Below are 23,277 nucleotides of genomic sequence, written 5' to 3' on the forward strand. Positions count from 1 at the left end.
AATAACACAAATTTGTGTGTTCGTTCTGCCTGTCTGGACTGATAAAGAATCTTGGTGGTTTGTGTGTTGGGTCTGTGAGTGCTTTCTGGGAACTGTGGGATCACTGGAAGTGTGGCTCCAGTAACCTAGAAATCACTGGAGATAATCTGAGAGTGGGAGACCCACCCAGAGGTGGTTGTGACCCAGTTGGTGGGAGGAGGGTGCTAGTGTAGAGCACGAGTGGCAGGTACAAGCAGACCTGAGCTGTGCTGAGGATAGACCCTCTAAGTGGCTGCAGGATAACCCCAGGTGGGTGGCTAGGTGTTTTGTGACAATTATCAATTGTGAAGTTTTTAAGAGTTGTAGGTGATGAGGATTGGTTACTATTAGTTTTCTTTATCTGGCCATTCAACTTGACTCTAAACTGTCTTTTGAACCTCAGGCTGCACACCATTCACAGTTACCTCAATACCTCTTCTTTACAAACCCTTATGCATGCTTTTCTGGTCTCATGATTAGACTACTGCAATGTGGTCTGTTCTGGTATTTCTAATTCTCTACATTGTCGATTACAAACTGCAAAATGCTGCAGCACATTTACTCTTCAGAGCACGTAAATTTGATTAAGTTACACCACTTCTTGCATCCCTCCACTGGCTCCCAATCCTATATCTATAAAGTTTAAAATTTTTTGGTTAACCCACAGAGCTTTTCACTCTGGCTTCCCCTCATATCTTCTCTCACTATACCCTATACTCCAACTTGTACCCTGAGATCACTTGACTCAAATTGCCTTGTTTTACCCTCACCTCGAATAGCTCACTATGAATTGACAAGGTCCTCTGCGTTTTTCTTTATGGCCCTTATCTCAGGAACAGCCTCCCCTGTTAATAGAAGCATAACCTTCATTTGCAAAATTTAAGTCACTTTTAAAAATGCACTTTTTCTGCCTTGCCTTTGGTCATGACCCAGTCATGACCTGGCATTGAGCGTGGCATCCTGCATGACCAGTCCCTAGCATCTCAGTGATTCCTTCTTGTATAAATGGAATTTTGGTATGTGTGACCCAATCCTATCAAATTAAGGCATTCCATTTTTTCATGTTTTTATGTTAATTTAGTATATGTAAACTGCTGTGACCAATGCTGTTGTAATGGTGGTATATCAAGTTTTAATAAACTATAATTTAGTTTTCTCTGTGTTAAGTTTTTATTTATTTATTTATTGCATTTGTATCCCACATTTTCCCACCTATTTGCGGGTTCAGTGTGGCTTACAATACATTGTAAATGATGGAAATACAATTTGTTACAACTCGGTTATGGATCACATTGTGAGGAGTTATGCGAAGACAAAGTCAGAGTATCGTTGAGGGAAAAGAACAATGGAACAATGGAAAGAGACAACGGGAAACTGATAGGGCAAAAAAACAATAGTAGGAGATCATTCGGTATAACATTTTTCTGTAAGTAAAGCTATAAATGTGGTAAAATTAAAGGGGGATAAAAATTCCAAGAGAATGTATTGATGCATTACTGACAGTGTGTGTGGACCTCATGTGTTTTGATCCTTTCAATAAATGTTATCAAAGAGATGAGTCTTCAATAATTTTAACTTGAAATTGGATGCCCAAGATTCCATCAGTGTTATACCTAATCTAATTTTATGTATGATTTCATTTAGATTCTTGGTGAATGGGATATATATAGTAACATCATTGGCATAAATAAATGTTGGAAGACCAGTTCTTTCCAGTAAATTTACCAACACTGATGCTAACACTCCTCCCTCCCAGGCCCTCTGGCCTCTGATAGGTGCACAGAATACCTGGAACCGCCCCCTACCACCCACCTCCCAGAAGACATACTGGGATTAGATGCCCAACATCCAATCCCAGCGTGCCTTGCAGGGAGAAGTGGGATGCTGAAGCATTTAAACTGCTTCAGCATCTACTGCATTCTTTTTATTGGCCTGCCTCTACTGCTGCTGCGCTGCTAGAGACACCCATTATATTCCGATGGGTGTCTCTAGCAGCGCACACTAAAAAGTTTGTGCGCCTACAGTGTGGCTTAGTAAACAGAGCCCTTAGGTATAAACTGTATTGTTTCTAACTTGACTTGTTTTGGAGTGCTTTGGGTCCTGCTGATCTGTGCATCTGCTGTCTGGAATTTTAGAAGACGGAAATGAGAAAGTAAAAATTAAATTTTGGATGTACTCTGTAGAAGTTGTTGCTTACTTTTGCAATGTGATGGATGACTGTTCTGGTGTGTGCATGTGGTAATCTTTGAATAACTGCCTATACTTATGGCTATGATTTCTGAATATGCAGCATCATTAAAGGATAGACTTTTAAATGTCCAGTTGGGTATATATGCTAATCTCAACTTTGTTAAATGTTTCAGACATATTCATCTAATTGTTCAATATCACAATTCCTCATGTTCAGCCGCAAAACAACCTTTTAGAGTGGATAGTGTTCACAATGAGCTCCTTTTATTATTGACAAGTTAGAAGAGATAAGTCTTGGCACAGTATAAGTCATCACAAGAATAAAATATAAAAAACTAATGGACTGCATTAGGGGCTTACAGCCCAACAAATGAGATCTGATGAAACAAAATATTTATTTTTATTTTGACTTATAAAACCACTTGTCCCTGAAACATGTTTGAAAACAGAATAATCCATTTGTATATCTAAAATGTAAACTTCTACAAAACAGAAGCAGATGTGATTCCATCCAGCTTATTTTCGAAAGAGAAAAAAGCCTATATTGCGACCCAAATCGGGAGATGGGCGTCTTTCTCCCGTGAGCGCCCAAATTGGTATAATCGAAAGCCGATTTTGGGAGTTTCCAACTGCAATCCGTCGTGGAAACGGCTAAAGTTGACGGGGGCGTGTCGGAGGCGTGGTGAAGGCGGAACTGGGGCGTGGTTATTGGCCGAGGAGAGATGGGCGTCTTTAGCTGATAAGCGAAAAAAAGGCGTTTTTACCGCGATTTTGGGTTACTTTTTTTGGACCCTTTTTTTTCATGAACAGGTCCCAAGAAAGTGTCCCAACTGACCAGATGACCACTGGAGGGAATCAGGGATCACCTCCCCGGACTCCCCCAGTGGTCACTAACCCCCTCCCACCAAAACAAACCCACTTTAAAAACTTTTTTTCCAGCCTCTATGCCAGCCTCAAATGCTATACCCACCTCCATGACAGCAGAATGTGTTCGATTCTGTCACAGCCTTTCCCTGGGTCAGATGTGGCTCTCGGGTGCAGTACAGGGTCACATCAGCATTGCATTGTGGTGGGTGTAGGGTATTGGGCTCTGTGATTTCATTAGCTTGTGTTACAGTCTCACGATGTTGGTAGTTGGTAGGCTCTTCTCCCATGGTGCTTTTCCCCCTGCCTACTGGGTCAGAGTGTGCCCTGTTGTGTTTCCTGTTGTAGTCCATGCGGTAGTGGCCATTTTTGTAAGCCAGTTTTAGTTCCCTTTCCTGTGTTAGCCACGTTACAGAACTTAGTTCTTACCTTGTATGTGGCTGAAAGAGGGCATTGTACACCATTCTGCCAGCTCTGACCTACTGCTAATCTCAGTACCAGGGAGGCTCGTTGCCAGTGGGGCACAACCTCTGATTTGCAGTTAACTGTGAGTAAAGGCGGTTATTCCAATAAAGGACGTTTTCGGAGAGATTAGTCTTCAGGTGTCAACTGGTGTGCCAATGTTATACAGCAGCAACAAGTCCTAGAGGCCTGCGTGTATGCAGGTCCCTGGAGCACTTTTAGTGGGTACCACAGTGCACTTCAGCCAGGTGGACCCAGGCCCATCCCCCCCTACCTGTAACACTTGTGCTGGTAAATGGGAGGCCTCCAAAACCCACTGTACCCACATGTAGGTGCCCCCTTCACCCCTAAGAGCTATGGTAGTGTTGTACATTTGTGGGTAGTGGGTTTTGGGGGAGGGGGGTTGGGGGCTCAGCACCCGTGGTAAGGGAGCTATGCATGTGGGAGCGTTGTCTGAAGTCCACCACACTGACCTCTAGGGTGCCCAGTTGGTGTCCTGGCATGTCATGGGGGCGAGTGTACTACGAATCGTGGCCCCTTCCACGACCAAATGGCTCTGATTAGGACGTTTTTGAGCGGGGCGTTTTTACTTTCCATTATCGCTAAAAAAAAAAAACGCCCCGCTCAATAACATCCATTTTTTCAAAAATACGGTTCGGCCCGCCCCTTCACGGAGCCGGTCTCGGAGATAAACGCCCATGGAGATAGGCGTTTCCGTTCGATTATGCCCCTCCATGTATCCCAATGAAAGGACAGTTTCATTTTACTTCCATTTAATTCAGTATATTCCATCTTTCTAATACCAGGCTTCCCAAGGCAGATTACAACAGTTAATATGAACCCATCAGTAAATAGGATATCTTCACTGAAATTTAGCCATTAATGTACTGTATAGAAACAGTGTAGAAAAATGAGTACAAAATAGAGTTTATAACTGCTGTTTCTACCAGCTACAATAACTTTTAAAGCTGTTTTTGTGACATAAATATCATGAAAACAATTGAATATCTACGCCTTGTAGCGCTATAGAAATCATAAATAGCAATAGTAGTAGTATAGGAAGCTTTCAAATAAATTAAAAAGCTGTCAAAATAATAAAAAAAATAAAAATAAAATCTTTTGTCCTCCACCTTTTAAGGTACTACCTATCCAACTGGTACAGCTTTTGACTGTTTACAAATGGACCACAAATAGGTAGTCCCTTATTTCTAATAATCTTTTTTGCTATTGCTTTTTAATAGCGGGTGAACCGGTGTGTTGGCAATCTCAGCCTACTGGCTTCAACCCATATGATGAGCTAGCTAGATAAGCTGGCTCATAACCTGCGGCGCCTCCGGTCCGGTCCGGTTTTATCTAACCTCCTTGGGTACACAATTCATACAAGTAGTGCAACAAAAGAAAACGCAGGAGGGGGTGTGGCAACGCCGAATGTGTGTGCACGAGTCAGTTGCGTCTGGGATCCAAGCTCCGTGGAGACCAACCTCCTTGCATGTAACCTTCTTGTCTGGGACAGCACGCCGGGATAGGGTCGGGAGTCGGGACGGGTGAAGGGTTACGCCACGGTACACGCATTCGGACGCATGTAGAAGGCGGGCGGCCGCTGACGCGCGTGCGTTGTGACCCCACCTTCCTCTGCTGCTGTGCTGGGTTCCTCGAGCTCTGTTCTTCGTTCTGAAGTGTCGCGCGATTCTTAGCGGCCGCTGGTTCTCGGCACGTTCTTCTTTGCAGCTGCCGTTGTGGACGATGAAGTGGCTACAGCAGCTGGATTGGAGCTGGGTCCGCGAAGCGGCGCTGTAGTTGCGAACTTGTCGGACCCCTGTTTGCCACTCCCCCGGGTTATTTTTATAAAGTTTGTGTTTTTTTTTATTCCGCGTTGCGGTGGCTTGCTTATTTTCTTTCTGTTGGCGAGTCGTTTTCTTTTGTTCGTGGGCGATTGGTGAAGGAGAGGGGGGTAGAACGTGAATTAGGACATGAATATGACGGAGGTAGGGAGTGAAGAGGGCGGCGGCGGCGACACGGGGCATTACCCGAACTGTGGCGTGACTGTAACCAAGTTGACTGCCCCAACACCGTATCATCTGACCTCCGCTGTGTTGGTGTTACCGGGCCCTATGGTTGGGCCAGAGCATAGCCTCAGCACACAATGCAGTCACTCAGAGAATTTTGCTGCCGCCGCGGACACAGGAGGCCCTGGCTTTCCACCGCTTCCTCCCCCGCCACCCCCGTCAACTGCCCTGAGCACGGTGGACGAGGTGGACTCTTTGGACGGACCGGAGTACGAAGAGGAAGAGGTGGAGATCCCATTGAGCGCGCCCCCGACCAACCAGTAAGTGAATCCTGGTCTTTCAGTCCTTTCCCCGTTGTCTGTGGAGTGCCTGATTTTACTATTTCATCCCTGGCGCACCAGCAATTTTACAAGTTCCACCGCCTTGTACCGGGCTAGGATATGTTTTTGTTCTCTACTTGTGCGTCTTCGTGGGTGATGAATGCTCAGTACGAGTGTAGAGAGCGAGATTGGGCACTTTATCTTGTTTTGTTATGATTTGCTTTTAAATCTACAATAGTAGTGGTCTCTAGACAAAATATGAACGCCGGGAGCGTTCTGTAAGGACGAAACACTGTGCTCTTTGTATTGTTTTAAAACATTTTCCTTGGCAAGCGGGCTGTGTATCTGTTTCACATAGTCTGGCGTGCTTTCGCACGCTGTTATTTTTTTGACATTTTAATTTCACATCCCAGTTGACATTGTAGCAGCGGATTATTAGAAGGGACGCGCACTTTTTATTCTTCTGTAAGAGTAGTTGCCGTTTTCCAACTTGATTGCAGGGTGTGTTTGTACGGTGAAGGCTAAATGTATGAATATTTTGCCATAGACAAATTTCTTGATTCCATAAAGTTGGGCCCCCAAATTCTAACAAACCAGCAAATGTGGGCACCCAGTTTATAGTACCAAAATTAAAGCCAATTAACACCACAGTTAACAATTAAGTACCAATAAGCTGTTGGTGCTAATTGGCACTCATTTGTAGTTAACTGTATTTAGGCACTATTCTATAAACGGCACCTAAATGCTGTAGCATGCCTCTAGAAAGGAATACATGGTTAGGTCAGGGGTGTGTCTTGTGTCAGTTGCACAGGCAAGTTACAGAATACTATCACTTATGTGCGCAGTTGCCAACTTCAGGCACCAGCATTTACACCAGCCCCTGACATGGTGTAAGTGCTTGCGCCTAAAGTTAGGCATGCACATGGCGCACAGCAGTTGTTACAGAATTGGCACTTGGCGCCCTTTGTAGAATCTACCCCCAAATAGGAAAATTTCTTACAGGCTCTAAAACAAATTTGTTTTCTAACAAAAAGGGAGCTGTGTTGTATAAATCTGCCATTTGTCAAAATTTGGGGAAATACTAACAATGGTCAGTTCAAAACTGTTCCCAAACATGCATAAATCTTTACAGCTAATTCATATATAATCCCAGACACATATCTCTCATCTCAAATATCATTCAAAGTAGTGATAACAAACATTATACTCTGAATATTTTCTCGGGGATCTTCAGATATCCAATTCATTTATACCTTATGGGGAATTGTACCCCATTCTTAATGGTATTTTACAGATCTTCATAGATCTACCCGACCTTGTAATATCTTCTAAAAATATCTATTCTATCTTATCCATTAGTTAACATTACTTAACTTCAAATAGGTAGTAGTGGAGCAGCAAATTTTCTTTCTATTCAAACCTCCGCCGACTTGGCCAGGTTTCGTATGTACTTCATCAGGGGAGAGGTTTGCTGCGACAAAATAAAAACATTAAGAATTGTTTTCAAGTCTTAATAGTATCACCACTTTCTATTTTAGTTCATTCTTATATAACAAATTTATTTACCATCGTACGTTCACTTCCGTGTTCCCAGAAAATGGCTGCGGCGTTCTCTAACGCTGTTACAATTTAAATAGCCCTCAGCTGATTCTAAATACTCTATTCTGATTGGGTTCCATATTTCTGTTAACCACCAATCAGATAAGAGACCACCAATCTAATTCAGAATTTAACCCGTAGGGTTGCAAAGAACGTAATTGAAAAATCATTTTTTGTTCTTTATAGTTTAACAAAGAACCAGCATTACCACCCTCCCAACCCAGCTGAATATGATCTATAATTCTCCATTTAATGTCCGTTACATGATGATTTTTATCAATCCAATGTTGGACAATTGGAGCAGATATAACTTTGTTATTAATGCGAGATTTATGTTCAGTGAGTCTAGTTTTAATAGGGCGACTAGAACGCCCGATATATATCATTTTGCAAGGACAAACAATGGCATACACAACATTCTTCGAGGTGCAGTTTGTATAGGAACGAGAGGTCAAAGAACGTGTAGTTCCTGGAGGAGTCCAAGTTATACCCTCAACAGTGAGATCACACCATTGACAGGATCCACATTTAAAGTGGCCCAGTTGTTCCTCAAAATTAGACATGTACTCCAACCTTTTATATGTCAACATCTCTCCAATCGTTTTACCTCTTCTGAAAGCACAAATTGGATGCTCCTCAAAACACGCATGAATCTGTAGGATTTTCCAATTATTATGTATAATTTCTGTAATACGAGAGCTAAGGGTGGAATAGGGGATTACCATCACTAATCTATCTACTTCAGATGTACTGTTATATTGTAGTAGTAAATCACGCTGCGAATATTTAGCTCTCAAGTATGCTGCTTTGACAATTGTTTTAGGATAACCTCTCTCTTGAAAACGAGTAGCCATTTTAGATGCTTGTACCTCAAACATCATATCTTCTGAACATATTCTCCTTGCTCTTAACATCTGACTCACTGGTAAACTTTTTTTCAAATGGTAAGGGTGGAAGCTGGTGAAATGTAGCAAAGTATTACGTGTCATAGGTTTTTGATATAAATTAGTATGCAGATGACCATCTTTCTTATAAATCCAAACATCCAGAAACTCAATACCTATCATATGATACTTAGCTGTAAATTTCAAATTTTGTTGGTATGCATTAAGTTTAGATATAAATAGTTCTAGCATCTGTGAAGATCCATTCCAAATAAAAAAGATGTCGTCCAAAAAACGTTTCCAAATTGTAATATTTTGATATTCTTCCAATTTATATACAAATTGTTCTTCAAATTGTTCTTCAAATGATGCCCCCATTGCAACTCCTTGAATTTGTTCAAAAAATTGTTGTTGAAAAAAGAAATAGTTTCGCTCTATCACCAATTGAGCTAACTGCATCAAAAAAATTTTGGAAATTCGTTGAGGAGAAGGACGCTTATCTAGTTCTTCAGCAATGATCAATAATGCATCTTTCTGTGGAATAATGGTGTATAATGAAGTAACATCCACCGTAACTAGCAGAGCATTATCTGCTACATCTAAACTTTGAATACATCGAAGTAGATCTGTAGTATCTTGAAGATACGATATAACCTTCTTTGCTGCTGGTTTCAAAAAAACATCAAGAAATTTAGATAGTGGTTCCAAGATGGTATTACACAGTGCCACTATCGGACGTCCTGGAGGTTTGGAAACATCTTTATGTATCTTTGGGAGGAAATAGATCCTTGGGATCTTAGGATACTCTTCCATTATGAATCGCGCTTCCCTCGATGTTATCATAGATGTCTGTAATGCATCTTCTATTAATTCTTTTATAACCCCTTTTATCTCATCAGTAGGATCTGTTGTCAATTTCTTATACGTTGTAACATCATTCAGTTGTCTCCAAGCTTCATCCAGATATTCAGTCCGCCCCCAAATCGTTGTAGCTCCTCCCTTATCTGCTCTCATAATAAGGGCTTCAGTTTGAGTTTGTAATGTAATAAGGGCTTCACGCCCTCCCTTTGTTAAATTCTGTGTTTTAAACTCAAATTGTAAAACTCTTTCCATCTTCTCCAATTCATAAAGTATACATTTTTGAAAAGCTATAATCGAGGGGTCTAAGTTTTCAGTGGGCATCCAATTCGATTTTGGTTTAACAATCGAAATATCTGGGTAAGTAGGTTGATCCTGAAAAAACTTTTTTAAATGAAGTTTTCTAAAGAACTTATATAGTCCTATTCGAGTGGCAAAGGGGTCATAATGCAGGGTAGGTACAAAGCCTAAACCCAATCTTAACACTTGATCCTGTGCCGTTGTTAATTGCATTTTCGAGATGTTTACAATTGTTGATGAGCCACAGTCGAACGAGCTCTGGTTTGATAATAGCGATTCTGTTCTAATGGGGTATATTGATCTTGTTGTTGGAATCGTGTTTGGCGTGGTTTTCTGCCTCGATTGCGTCCTCTGCGAGTGTCTAAAAAAGTAGAGGATGTTTGTACAATCCTCTCATTCGATAAAGATCTTCCTACTTCTTCCCCACTAGAGCCACTATCAGACAATGGGCCCCCAAACACTGTTTCTGGAGAGGTTTTAACTAGTCTATCCTTCTGCATCCAATAATATACATGATTTGTTGCATAATCTTTCTCATCCCGTTTTAGTTTCTTGATTTTAAATTGTCTAATAGAGTCTCTTGCTATTTTCAATTTTGTTGTTAATTCTTGTTGTAACCTAGAGTACTCATCTACCGTAGTACTTTGTTGTAATTTTTCAGACATATCTGCAACTTTCTTTTTAAGATCTTGTTCTACTTCCATAGTAGTTTCTACAATTAATAGCATCAGATCTCTACTGCTACATTTCACCAGCTTCCACCCTTACCATTTGAAAAAAAGTTTACCAGTGAGTCAGATGTTAAGAGCAAGGAGAATATGTTCAGAAGATATGATGTTTGAGGTACAAGCATCTAAAATGGCTACTCGTTTTCAAGAGAGAGGTTATCCTAAAACAATTGTCAAAGCAGCATACTTGAGAGCTAAATATTCGCAGCGTGATTTACTACTACAATATAACAGTACATCTGAAGTAGATAGATTAGTGATGGTAATCCCCTATTCCACCCTTAGCTCTCGTATTACAGAAATTATACATAATAATTGGAAAATCCTACAGATTCATGCGTGTTTTGAGGAGCATCCAATTTGTGCTTTCAGAAGAGGTAAAACGATTGGAGAGATGTTGACATATAAAAGGTTGGAGTACATGTCTAATTTTGAGGAACAACTGGGCCACTTTAAATGTGGATCCTGTCAATGGTGTGATCTCACTGTTGAGGGTATAACTTGGACTCCTCCAGGAACTACACGTTCTTTGACCTCTCGTTCCTATACAAACTGCACCTCGAAGAATGTTGTGTATGCCATTGTTTGTCCTTGCAAAATGATATATATCGGGCGTTCTAGTCGCCCTATTAAAACTAGACTCACTGAACATAAATCTCGCATTAATAACAAAGTTATATCTGCTCCAATTGTCCAACATTGGATTGATAAAAATCATCATGTAACGGACATTAAATGGAGAATTATAGATCATATTCAGCTGGGTTGGGAGGGTGGTAATGCTGGTTCTTTGTTAAACTATAAAGAACAAAAAATGATTTTTCAATTACGTTCTTTGCAACCCTACGGGTTAAATTCTGAATTAGATTGGTGGTCTCTTATCTGATTGGTGGTTAACAGAAATATGGAACCCAATCAGAATAGAGTATTTAGAATCAGCTGAGGGCTATTTAAATTGTAACAGCGTTAGAGAACGCCGCAGCCATTTTCTGGGAACACGGAAGTGAACGTACGATGGTAAATAAATTTGTTATATAAGAATGAACTAAAATAGAAAGTGGTGATACTATTAAGACTTGAAAACAATTCTTAATGTTTTTATTTTGTCGCAGCAAACCTCTCCCCTGATGAAGTACATACGAAACCTGGCCAAGTCGGCGGAGGTTTGAATAGAAAGAAAATTTGCTGCTCCACTACTACCTATTTGAAGTTAAGTAATGTTAACTAATGGATAAGATAGAATAGATATTTTTAGAAGATATTACAAGGTCGGGTAGATCTATGAAGATCTGTAAAATACCATTAAGAATGGGGTACAATTCCCCATAAGGTATAAATGAATTGGATATCTGAAGATCCCCGAGAAAATATTCAGAGTATAATGTTTGTTATCACTACTTTGAATGATATTTGAGATGAGAGATATGTGTCTGGGATTATATATGAATTAATTGATTAGAATCCCCACACTTGTAATTAGGTCTACTTAATAATAAATCTTTACAGCAGCATCCTACCCAACTGCAAAATCACCTCAGGAACCAATTATAAACAGCCTTCCCTATTCCTCTCTTCAGGGCTTATTATTGGGAAAAACATATCCATGTTTTCAGCAGTTTATGGTACTTAATAAAATTTGCCTCTATACTTGTTCCACCATTTAGAGGCAAATACCAAAAAAATGCTTTTCCAAGATTTTGCCTGTTCACCTCTCTTACTGTTGTGAACACTTAACAGACAGTTCTATTATCTCCAACTTCCAAAAGTAGTATCTCTTGGTGCAGTTTTAGTCGGTGCAGTGCACTTCAGGCAGGCGGACCCAGGCCCATTCCCCCTACACCTGTTACACTTGTGGTGGTAAATGTGAGCCCTCCAAAACCCACCAGAAATCCACTGTACCCACATCTAGGTGCCCCGCTTCACCCGTAAGGGCTATGGTACTGGTGTACAGTTGTCAGTATTGGGTTTTGGGGGGCTCAGCACACAAGGTAAGGGAGCTATGTACCTGGGAGCTTTTTATGAAGTCTACTGCTGTGCCCCCTAGGGTGCCCGGTTGGTGTCCTGGCATGTCGGGGGGACCAGTGCACTACGAATGCTGGCTCTTCCCACGACCAAAGGGCTTGCATTTGGGTGTTTCTGAGATGGCGTCCTTAATTTCCATTATCGCCGAAAATCAGAAACGACCAAGTCTAAGGACGACCATCTCTAGGGACGACCTAAATGTCAAGATTTGGACGTCCACGACCGAATTATCAAAACGAAAGATGGACGCCCATCTTTTTTCGATAATATGGGTTTCCCCGCCTCTTCACAGGGACATCCTGCGAGGATGTCCTCTGGAAAACTTGGGCATCCCTTTCAATTATGCCCCTCTTTGTGGACCTGTTTTCACTTAGACCCCTGTTATTTTTCCAAGAGCTGCCAAAAGGGCCTGCACAGGGGGGAAACATTTTATTTGGTAATCTGACCCTAAATGGTAGTAACAGACTGCTGCTAGGACAGCTGGTGCTGTTTTCATATAGGCAGCATTGAGTGGACACTGTTCCTGCTCTTAGTGCCCCTGGAAATGAGTGAGCTGGAGAGGAATGGATGGTGAACCTTTATGCTGACCCTTATTTTTACTTTAAGGAATAGGGCTTCAGGAAGAGGGGGTTTAAGCATCTTAGCCCTCTCTTAGGGGTAGAGTGAATTTACTGGACTACTAGGGGTCAGGGAGGTGGGCCCTCTAATTTTATCTAATCTGACACTTTTACACTGCTGGGTTCCCACAGTGGGTTCATAGCGGTTTACAGCAAATAAGATACAAAATGTCTAAGATTAATAGGCCAATAAATATATAGGCTTAAATCAATAATCATTCCTAACCTAGATTTACAAATAAATATTCTTCAAACAAATAGGTCTTGAGATTTTTACAGAAGGCCATATAAGAATGTTAGTCTTCAGTTAGTTGGGAGAGATCTCCAATAGGCCTGAACGGAGAACGATTTTTCATAATTTATTTTAGATACAAGACTGCTTTAAACAGCGTTTCCCAAATTAGTCCTGGAGTACCCCCTTGCCAGTCAGGTTTTCAGGATATCCACAATGAATATGCATGAAAAAGATTTTCATATAATGGAGACAGTGCATGCAAATAAACTTTGTGTATATTCATGAGGGAAATCTGAAAACCCGACTGGGTTTTGGCCCTCAAGGACTGAGGTTGCCCACACCTCTTGTATGATCTGTATCCTGCCTTTCCCCAACATTCATCATTTTAAGTAGTTACCTACCTCTTGAAGTACACGTCATCTGATGAAGTTGGGTCTTGTCCTCTGCAGGCAGCCAAGCCATGGTGGGCAATCAGAATGTAATAATGTTGTGTGCTGTTCCTGGAATGATAACTTAATCCCCCCTCCAAAAACCCTCCTCATATCTCAATGAATTGGTTATTCGATATCCTTATTCAGACTGATTATTCTATAAGGTTCCACCAGACTCCTATTCATTGCTATTCCAGACCAACATAGTTAAATTATTTTCATTTATGTCCAATAGAGTACACTTGTTGCTTGCAGTATTTTTTTTTTTTTTTTGTGAATTAGTGGTTTCACTTTTTCAGTGGTAAATAGAGAATGACACGGGGATAAAATTTGTCCCTGTGGGTTCTGTCTCCGTCCCCACCCCTTCCCGTTCCTGCCCCATCCCCGTGGGCTCTGTCCTCATCTGTAGAAGCCTTGAACACTTATTTTATATCTACATCTTTATTAAAGTATAAAAAGGAACAATATGCTGTGCAACTGTTGTGTATAAATTACAAATAGAAAACAACGATAACAAGTAGCTATAATAAACTCTCCTACCACCACCACCACCCTCTACCCTTCCAACCCCAACAATAGCTGACTTTTTCTACCCCAAGGAAGCCTAATCCACCCTGTTAAAATGTCCAGGGGTACAAAATACAACCCGCTCTATATGCCCTAGAGGGGAGAAATATGCCCTTTGAAGCACTGTTATGATATTTTTAAATCTATGGATTAATAAGTCATCTACAATCTCAGGATTCAGGCTAACTCTCCTGTCTTCCACAGTCCTTCCTGTAACAGAAGATGTCTTCTTAGAAGATGCACTGGTAGCAGGATGTACAGGATCCCCCATGCAAATTTTGCTAGCTGTGGCCAGCATGTTTGCTTGTTTTTTCCCCCCCAAAATAAGCATATTGTAGTCTGCATCAATCAAACATAGATAACAGTCCAGTTCATTAACAGGCTTCAAAGTAGAAAGTGACACGGGGACAAAGTTTGTCCCTGTCCTCACGGGCTCTGTCCGCAACCCTGCCCCTTCCCCGTGCCATTCTCTAGTAGTAAAGTAGGTTGGTGTGGAATGAATTAGCAAAATCATTTTTGCTTGTAGTAACTGGAAAAGGTACATGGTATTTGTAGACGTTAGTGTATATTATTTGCCTTTTTATTGTGCTAGGCTCTTTACAAAAAAATTTATCTTTTTTAGGGAGCAAATTTTATGTATAGTTTTTATCCTGAAATTTCTAGTCTAGTGGTCAGCAAGCTGTTGTGATGCAAAATCATACCAAGCAGTTTTATGTGCATAGTTAAGCTGTTTGTGAAATTAGCTTTATTTATTTTAGATTTGTGCTGCCTATATTCACTCCTGGACAATTATCAACTTGCACAATAAAAGAGCAATTCTAAAACAGGGCATCCACATGTGTGCACCATTTGGGTGTGAATGTATAGAATGTTGACACTTTCACATGTAAGTATACACGTGTGTGCATGAATGGGGTTTCTTTATAAATAAAACTGAGGTTTCTTTAAAAAAAAAGTTGTTGGTGAGCAGCAGAGTATGTTGGGAGTAGCCATAGCTGACTCTAAAGAGACGTATATCTGCAGTGAGGGGCACCCCCACCCCAAATCTGTAGATTGCCACTGGGGAAGGAAGCGTATTGCTGTAGAGATGGTGGTGGTGTTTGGAAGAGTGTTTGAGCTGGCAAAGGGGAGCATTTGCACCTTGACTGGAGTGGTGGTTATGTTGCCGGTGGCAGCATGGAAAGAGCCACAGGCTGGGCTTCATCATGGAAAGTTGCAGGTGGAGCTGAATTGAACTGCAGGTTGTTGGCACCTTCAGTGGTTGGGCCTTTGTCGAGGCAGACTGAATTCAGTGGGCTGAAAGCTGATAGTTGTGGCTGCTGGGGTTCCTGAGGTTCCCATGCAGGGAAACAGCCATCTTTGACAAAGGAAGGAGCCTTTCCACATGTATGGGTGGTGATTGTGTCCGTGGGAGTTGAAACGCTCAGATCTTATCTTAATGGATGGGTAGTGGGCAAATAGGTAAGAAACCAGGTTCAGTGTCCACTGCCACTCTGGGTGATTTGGATCAGCATGTTCCATTCCATATCCTGTGAGACTAGTCCAACAGGGAGCTGTGGCCTCCTGTCAGCAGATGGAGGTAGAGAAACTGATCTGTTCAAGTGACATAACATAAGCGTTGCCATACTGGGACAGACCGAAGGTCTATCAAGTCCAGTATCCTGTTTCCAACAGTGGCCAATCCAGATTACAAGCACCTGGCAAGATCCCAGAACAGTAAAACAGATTTTAGCATTTTCAGACTTGGTTTGATTGGTAACTGAGGTTACCTGTGTCCTAGTCCCACCCACCCCTAGGTAAACTCCCTTTATATAGGGCAATCAAGGGACAAGTATCTTCATTACACTTAATTGGTCAATCCAAATTCTTGTTATTCCCTCTCATAGTTCACCTTTTCACACTTGTGAATCACATCATTATGACCTTCATTCAGTGCAATATATGTTCTGCTTTAATCCTAAGGCAAACTATCTAGAACCTTAGAGCTTGTCCTATCTGTCTCTAAATATCAGCCTTGAAAGAAGATCAACAAACTCAAGAAGGAATCAATTATCATTAAAGAAGCGTCCAGGATTAGTCATTTCCTAGCTAATTTACCACCACCACTGCCTCAGAATGAAACATCAGAGGAATAGACGGGTCACAGTAGGCTCTGGTAGACTAAGATCTGTGACACAGAAACACTTGCTTTTCCAAGCTTTGCCCCTGTCAAATTCTTTTGCAGCGTTGCATCATTATGATGGCGAAAAAAGAAGTACTGTGGTAGAACCAGAGGCAATGAAAGTAGCACAACCCCAGAAACATCCCCCAACTAATGACAGAATTGTGAAAAGCAGAAAATTATTACTGCTCAGAGACTCCATTGTCAGAGGCATTAACAGTTCAGGGGTTCCAACGTAGTGAAATGTCTTCCAGGGTTTTCAGCTACAAAATGTACAGACCAAAAACTGAAAGTGATCCGAGAAGAGAGCGAGGCTTCAAACGCTGATGTTGTAATTCACCTGGGGACAAATGACCTGGCCAACAATAGCAAGTTTACAGCACATAGAGAGTTCCAGAAGTTTGGGGAGGGACTGAAATCTTTGGTTTGGACTGTGGCTGTTTCTGAAGTAATTCCTACATTGGGGAGGGAAGAGGTAAGACTACGCAAAACAGAGGAATTCAATAAGTGGCTTGAGTCTTGGTGTAAAGAAGATGATTTTACATACATAGGAGAATGGGGTAATACGTGGAAAAATAAACACATTTCCCGCACGGGGAGTGATGCCCATGACCACCCCCACCCATGGTGGGTCTTTGAAGCAATTCTCCCAAATTCGCTGTGCAGGAATAAGCTATTTTAGGATGCTCAGTTAAAATTTAATGCCAAGAAATGTAGAGTGATGCACTTGGGGTGCGGAAACCCGAAAGAGAGATACTGGATAGGAGGGGAGAGATTAGTAAGCTCGACTCAGGAGAGAGACCTTGTGGTGTTGGTGTCTGAGGATCTGAAGGTGAAGAAACAATATGACAAGGCGACGGCCGTGGCCAGAAGGATGCTAGGCTATGTAGAGAGGAGCATAACCAGTAGAAGAAAGGAGGTGTTGATGTTCCTCTACAAGTCGTTGGTGAGGCCCCACTTGGAGTATTGTGTTCAGTTTTGGAGGCCGTATCTTGCTAAAGATGTAAAAAGACTGGAAGCAGTGCAAAGAAGAGCTACAAAAATGGTATGGGATTTGCGTTGCAAACCGTACAAGGAGAGATTTGCTGACCTGAACATGTATACCTTGGAGAAAAGGAGAAACGGGAGATATGATACAGGCTTTCAAATATTTGAAAGGTATTAATCCACGAATGAACCTTTTCCAGAGACGAGAAGGCGGTAGAACTAGAGGATATGAATTGAGGTCGAAGGGGGGCAGAAAGTATTTTTTCACGGAGAGGGTGGTGGATATGTGGAATGCCCTCCCGTGGGAGGTGATGGAGATGAAAACGGTAATGGAATTCAAACATGCGTTGGATAAACACAATGGAATCCTGTTTAGAAGGAATGGTTCAGCGGAATCTTAGCGGAGATTGGGTGGCGACGCAGGTAATTGGGAAACAAAACGGGAGCTGGGCAGACTTCTATGGTCTACGCCCTGATCGTGACTGAATAGATAGGGATGGGCTGGAGTGTAAATTTTAATGGGCTTCGATGTTAGCTTCAGAGCTTAGTACAAGAACAGTACTGGGCAGATTTCTACGGTCAGTGCCCTGAGAAAGGCAAGGAAAATCAAACTCTGGTATACTTATAAAGTATCACATACCATGTAAAATGAGTTTATCTTGTTGGGCAGACTGGATGGACCATACAGGTCTTTTTCTGCCATCATTTTCTATGTTATCCTAGAAATAAGCAGTGGATTTTCCCAAGTCCATCTTAATAATGGCTTATGACATGTTCTTTTAGGAAATTATCCAAACCTTTTTTAAACCCTGCTTAGCTAACTGCTATTACCACATTCTTCACTCAACTTCTAATTAAATTCTCCAGTTTGTTTTAAAATGTACTACTTAGCTGCAGTCCTAGTATTTTTGGAAAGAGTAAACAAATGATTTATGTCTACACATTCCACTCCACTTAGTATTAAAAAATATATCTTTATCAGTGGCAAAAGACGGACAGAACAATAGGAAAAACTGGCAATAGTCTCAAAGTACAACCCATTGCCACTAAAAACAACCTGCGAGTTTGTCCAGTTCCAAAATTTCTACATAAGGATGCCTTCCACCCTATAGAAATGATTTGTATTAGTAGTAGTAGTAGTAGAGTTACCAATAATAAAACAGAAATGAGAGAACCTATAAAGAGAAACAGCAGGTTACCATCCTCCACTGAACATTTTTAACATGGCAGTCCTGCATTCATACATACACCCTGTGCCCAACTCAAGATCACATCTTTGCACTCACACAATCCACTCAGTATTTTATAGACCTGTCATATCTTCCCTCAGCTGTCTCTTCTCCAAGCTGAAGAGCCCTAGCCACTTTAGCCTTTCCTCATAGGGAAGTTGTCCCATCTCCTTTATCATTTTTGTCGCCTTTCCCTGTACCTTTTCTAATTCCACTATATCCTTTGAGATACAGTGACCAGAATTGCACACAATATTCGAGATGTGGTTGCATTAAGGAGCGATACAAAGGCGGCATAATATCCTCATTTTTGTTTTCCGTTCCTTTCCTAATAATTCCTAACATTCTCTGCTCATGGTGGTTACCAATAAGACTACTATCCTGGTTGAGGGAGGTTTATCCCTTAAGGATAATCAAGACCAGAAGATGGAGCTGTTCCTTAAATGGACCTCCTTGGCTTCAGTAATGAGGATTCAAATCTTAGTCTGTGGAGGCTATGTAGCCTGAGCTTTGCCCCTAGAAGATGCCAAGTCCCTGGACTTTTTCAGCGTGCACTCCTTGGATCAGGGGGAGTGGGAGCCCTTGGCTTTTCACAATCCTAGAGTATTGCTGGGGCTGCCTTACCACTTCATGCTTTCCAGCTAGAACACAAAATGCCTACACTTTTCAGCTGCAGGAAGGAAAGGCTTTGGCATGGATTGATACCCTTCAACCCTGACTGGAGGTGGAGCATCTGTGTTCCCTCCATGGCTCTTGATCAGATGCATCCCTTCAGAAGGTGGTGAAAAATATTAATTTCTTATAATCCTGGTAGCGTTGGATTGGTCTTGGCAGCTGTGGTATACACATGTGGCTTGGTTGTGGTTTTTTTTTTTTTGCAGGGTCCTCTGGTCTTTTTCAAGAGGGTCTGGGTTCCATTGGCAGGGCCAGTGTTTATGGAGGATCAGATCCCTTTTGACTTATGGCCTGCCTTTGAGAAGCAATGCCTGAAGTGGTGGGGTTACCATCCCTCTTCTCGTAGTAACCTTGCTGCGAGCTTGTCTGTCTTCCAAGTCTCTGGAGTATGTCTGTGTCCAGTGTGCCTTTGAAGATTGGTATGTTAGCGCAGGAGTTATCTCTGCAGTGTGCAGACCTGCCCTTGATCCTGGCTTTTTGCAACATGGTCTTGAGCAGGGCCTAGCCCTTAATTCCTCGAAGGTTCAAGTGGAGGCTCTCTTACTTTAGAGGTAGGATTGGTGGACTCTGGCTGTGTAGCCAGATGTGGGTGGGGTTTTTTTGTAAGTGGCCAAGCAAATTTGGCCCTCATTTAAGGAATTGTGCCTCCTTCGGATCTGTTGGACATTTTCTAAGCTAGCATTTGACGTATACTTCACTGAAAGATTTGTCATTGAAGACAGTATTACCATCTAGAAGGTATCTGAATTGCGAGGCATTTCCTGCAGTGATCTATCTTTCTTTTTAGGTTGACTGTTTCTATCAGGGTGATGCCTTACCTTCTTCTGAAGATGATGTCCGGTGTAGTATAGTAACTATGTAAATGTAGCTAGTTACTATTCATAAGTAAAATTTTTGTCACTTGTGAAGAAGAACAGGAAAACTTTTTTTTACTTTTACTGAAGTAGTAATTTCCCCAATTTTTACTACTTTACACAGTTACATATGATGCTTTTAGTTAAAATTAGAAGTGGAAACAAGATGTAAATGATGATTCCTCAGTAATCCAAGTAAAACAGCAAAACCTGGAACAGGATTTTTCTATTCAAATGTCAGCTTGCAAACCGTGGATCATCTCTTCTTAAATTTTGCTGTTGGAGTTGCCCATCTTTGTGGAACTGGTTACTGGTTTCCATCCAAACTGACCTGTGATGAGTTGGGTCACTTTGAAGTGGAGATGAAGCTGAAGCTAGTTGCAATTCTCTGTGAACAGACATGTCTATATCACAACAGACTGCTAGTCATCCTATGGAAAATTCTACATTGGAGTGACTTTCCACTGGATTGACGGCCTTTAGAGAGGAAGTCTCCTTATCTGGACTTAAACATTTGACATTGTATCAGTTCTTGAAGATATAACACTTTGCCATCAGAACAACATTCCAACTTTGTGAAAGCCATCTGTAATTAGATAGCATGATAATGAAGTTGAGGAATTAGCACGACTTTTAATGCAGATGATATTGATAATGATAAAACATTTTTTGCTATAAATGTTTGACAGATTCCCCTGATTAATACCTGGAGACCCAATCAGAAGGTATCGGTAATATTGCAGGCTGGCCTGATTTAAAGGAACCTCTCTTTTTTTTTTTTTTTTTTTTATCAGACTGAACACTCCACTTCTTGCTAGTCCAGTTGTTGAACATGTTTTCAGCAGTGTTGGATTAGTGACTCAAAGTGCAGTCACATTTTCAAAATTTAGCTTTACTGAATGCAAAGTGGATTGAATTGTAAATCAATAAAGTTGTTGGATAAAAACAAACAATTGCATTTATTGTAGTTGTGGTATTTTATTATATTAGACAATAACTTTTACACTTTTACTTAAGTACATTTTTTAGTGTGCTCACTGTACTAAAATATTAAAATGTACATCCTTGTCATCAAGCAGATGAAGCCATTACGTATGGGTTGTGTCCATCAACCAGCAGGGGGAGATAGAGAGCACTCAACTTTTCACAGTGCCTCATGGCCAGCTAGCTCCACTGCCTCTTCAGTATTCTCTATCTCCCCAAGCAGGGTGGCTGCAGCTTCTTCGAGCTCCATCAAAAATCTGCCTGGGGGTGGCTCCTGGCTTGCCAGTTGTTAGCCGGGGTGTTAGAGGCTATAGCAGCTTCACTTTGAAGGCACATAGGTCAGCCCTTTCCCTGCCTTACCCATGCCCCCGTGGATGTGGACATATTAGCTTGCTTTTCCCTGTCCTTTCCCACTCAGTAGATGCAGGCACATTGGTTCGCCTTTCCCTGCCTTTCCCACTTATCTGAGCCTCCGGAGTGTTTTTATTTACCTCTTTTGCCTCTGCTTTCCTTACAGCATAAAAAAAAAAATAATAATTAAAGTCGCGTCGCGCTTTGACGCAGCGATCTTGGAAAAGAGGGTTTTTTCTTGAGATTCTTCTGCAGGACCGGAGCTGTGATACTCGGTCTAGTGAGGTAAGAGTGTTCTCTGACTCCTCCGGGGTGGGCCCGCAATTGGGGCGTTTTTGGCGCAAACCGCCATTTTTGAATTTTACCTCCGTTTTCAGCGATGGCTGCGGAGACTGTAAAGCGCTGTTCTAAATGTGGCAAGCGCAAATCAGCAGCGGGGCTCTGTAATTCGTGCTGTACAGACGGTAGAGCCGGCCCGAGCATGGCGAGCGGCAATCTTTTGCGCTTGGAGCTGGCAGCGGACGCCATTTTGGATTTTCCACATGGCGCGGCCTCCGTTGCGACGGAGAGCCCTGAATCCGGGGAGGGTCCTCTGAGTGAGGCTAATAATAGAGTTGATAGCCCTTGGCAGGATCCGGGCGGTTTTCTCCCCTGATTTTGTTTTAATGCTGCATAGGGTGTACATGCTTAAAAGAGCTCTTCCACAGGGTTCTTTGGACCCTCTGCCGCCCCCCCCCCCCCCCTGATGGATCCTGGCCTTTTGGTGGAGGGTCCGGTGGCCATGGAGGACGCCTGCCGCTTTGGTCTTATGGCATGGCGATTGAGAGGGCGCAATTGAGAGATAAAGGCTACTCAAATAAGGTAATTTCCACTCTTCTGCAGGCCCGTAAGTGCTCCACTTCCGTGGCTTATGCCAAGATTTGGCGCCAGTTTGAAGTCTGGTGTGTTTCAAGAGCGCTTTCTACGTTGCGGGCTCCTGTCTCGCCGATTCTGGACTTTTTGCAGGATGGTGTACACAAAGGCTTGGCCTATAATTCCCTGCGGGTGCAAGTGGCAGCATTGGCCTTCCTGCGTGGCAAGGTTGAAGGCGTGTCCTTAGCTGCTCATCCAGATGTGGCACGGTTTCTTAGAGGGGTGCTTCGGTTCCGTCCTCCCGTGCGGGCACCTTGTCCAGCTTGGAACCTGGGGTTAGTATTGAAGGCCCTTCAGGTGGCTCCCTTTGAACCGCTTCGGCGTGCTTCAGAGAAAGGTTTGACACTGAAGGCCGTCTTTTAGTGGCCATTACCTCGGCGAGACGGGTGTCAGAGCTCCAGGCGCTGTCCTGTAGAGACCCTTTTCTGCAATTCTCAGAGTCAGGGGTCACGGTTCGGACCGTGCCTTCCTTCATGCCTAAGGTGGTTTCAGCGTTTCACCAAAACCAGCCTATTTTTCTTCCTTCCTTTTGTTGAGGAGGAGTTTCCAGATTCATTTGGGCAGTGGCACCTTTTGGATGTGCGCAGGACTCTGTTGCAGTATCTTCGAATTACAAATTCTTTCAGGACCTCTGATCATGTTTTTGTGCTGTTTGCAGGTCCTCGCAGAGGGTCTTCAGCGTCTAAAGCCACTATTGTCCGTTGGCTCAAAGAAGCTATCTTTTCAGCACATTCCACAAGAGCGATTTCCTCTTCCTGGGCGGAAACTGGAGCACTATCTCTTCATGAGATTTGCAGTGCTGCAACATGGGCTTCTAAGCTGTCTTTCGCCCAACATTACAGGCTGGATGTGGCTGCCAGGAGGGATGCGTGTTTTGGAGCACAGGTGCTAGCGCGTGGTGTGGCTTGTTCCCACCCTATTTAGGGATTGCTTTGTTACATCCCATACGTAATGGCTTCATCGGCTTGATGACAAGGAAGGGAAAATTAGGTTCTTACCATGATAATTTTCTTTCCTTTAGTC

General features: G+C 42.3%; 1 protein-coding gene across 3 annotated transcripts in view; it reads left to right on the forward strand.

Annotated features, from left to right (window-relative positions):
* The first annotated feature begins 5,160 nt into the window (after positions 1 to 5,160).
* Positions 5,161 to 23,277, forward strand: part of RASA1 (RAS p21 protein activator 1) — a 385,986-nt gene continuing 367,869 nt past the window's right edge. For all 3 annotated transcript variants that reach the window (XM_030193361.1, XM_030193362.1, XM_030193363.1), the window contains exon 1: positions 5,161 to 5,860. In XM_030193361.1, coding sequence (XP_030049221.1) covers positions 5,505 to 5,860 — 356 coding nt within the window. In that variant the 5' untranslated portion in view covers positions 5,161 to 5,504. The remainder of the gene's footprint in view (positions 5,861 to 23,277) is intronic.

This window comes from Microcaecilia unicolor, chromosome 2 (genome assembly GCF_901765095.1).
Source record: "Microcaecilia unicolor chromosome 2, aMicUni1.1, whole genome shotgun sequence".
Lineage (NCBI taxonomy): Eukaryota > Metazoa > Chordata > Amphibia > Gymnophiona > Siphonopidae > Microcaecilia > Microcaecilia unicolor.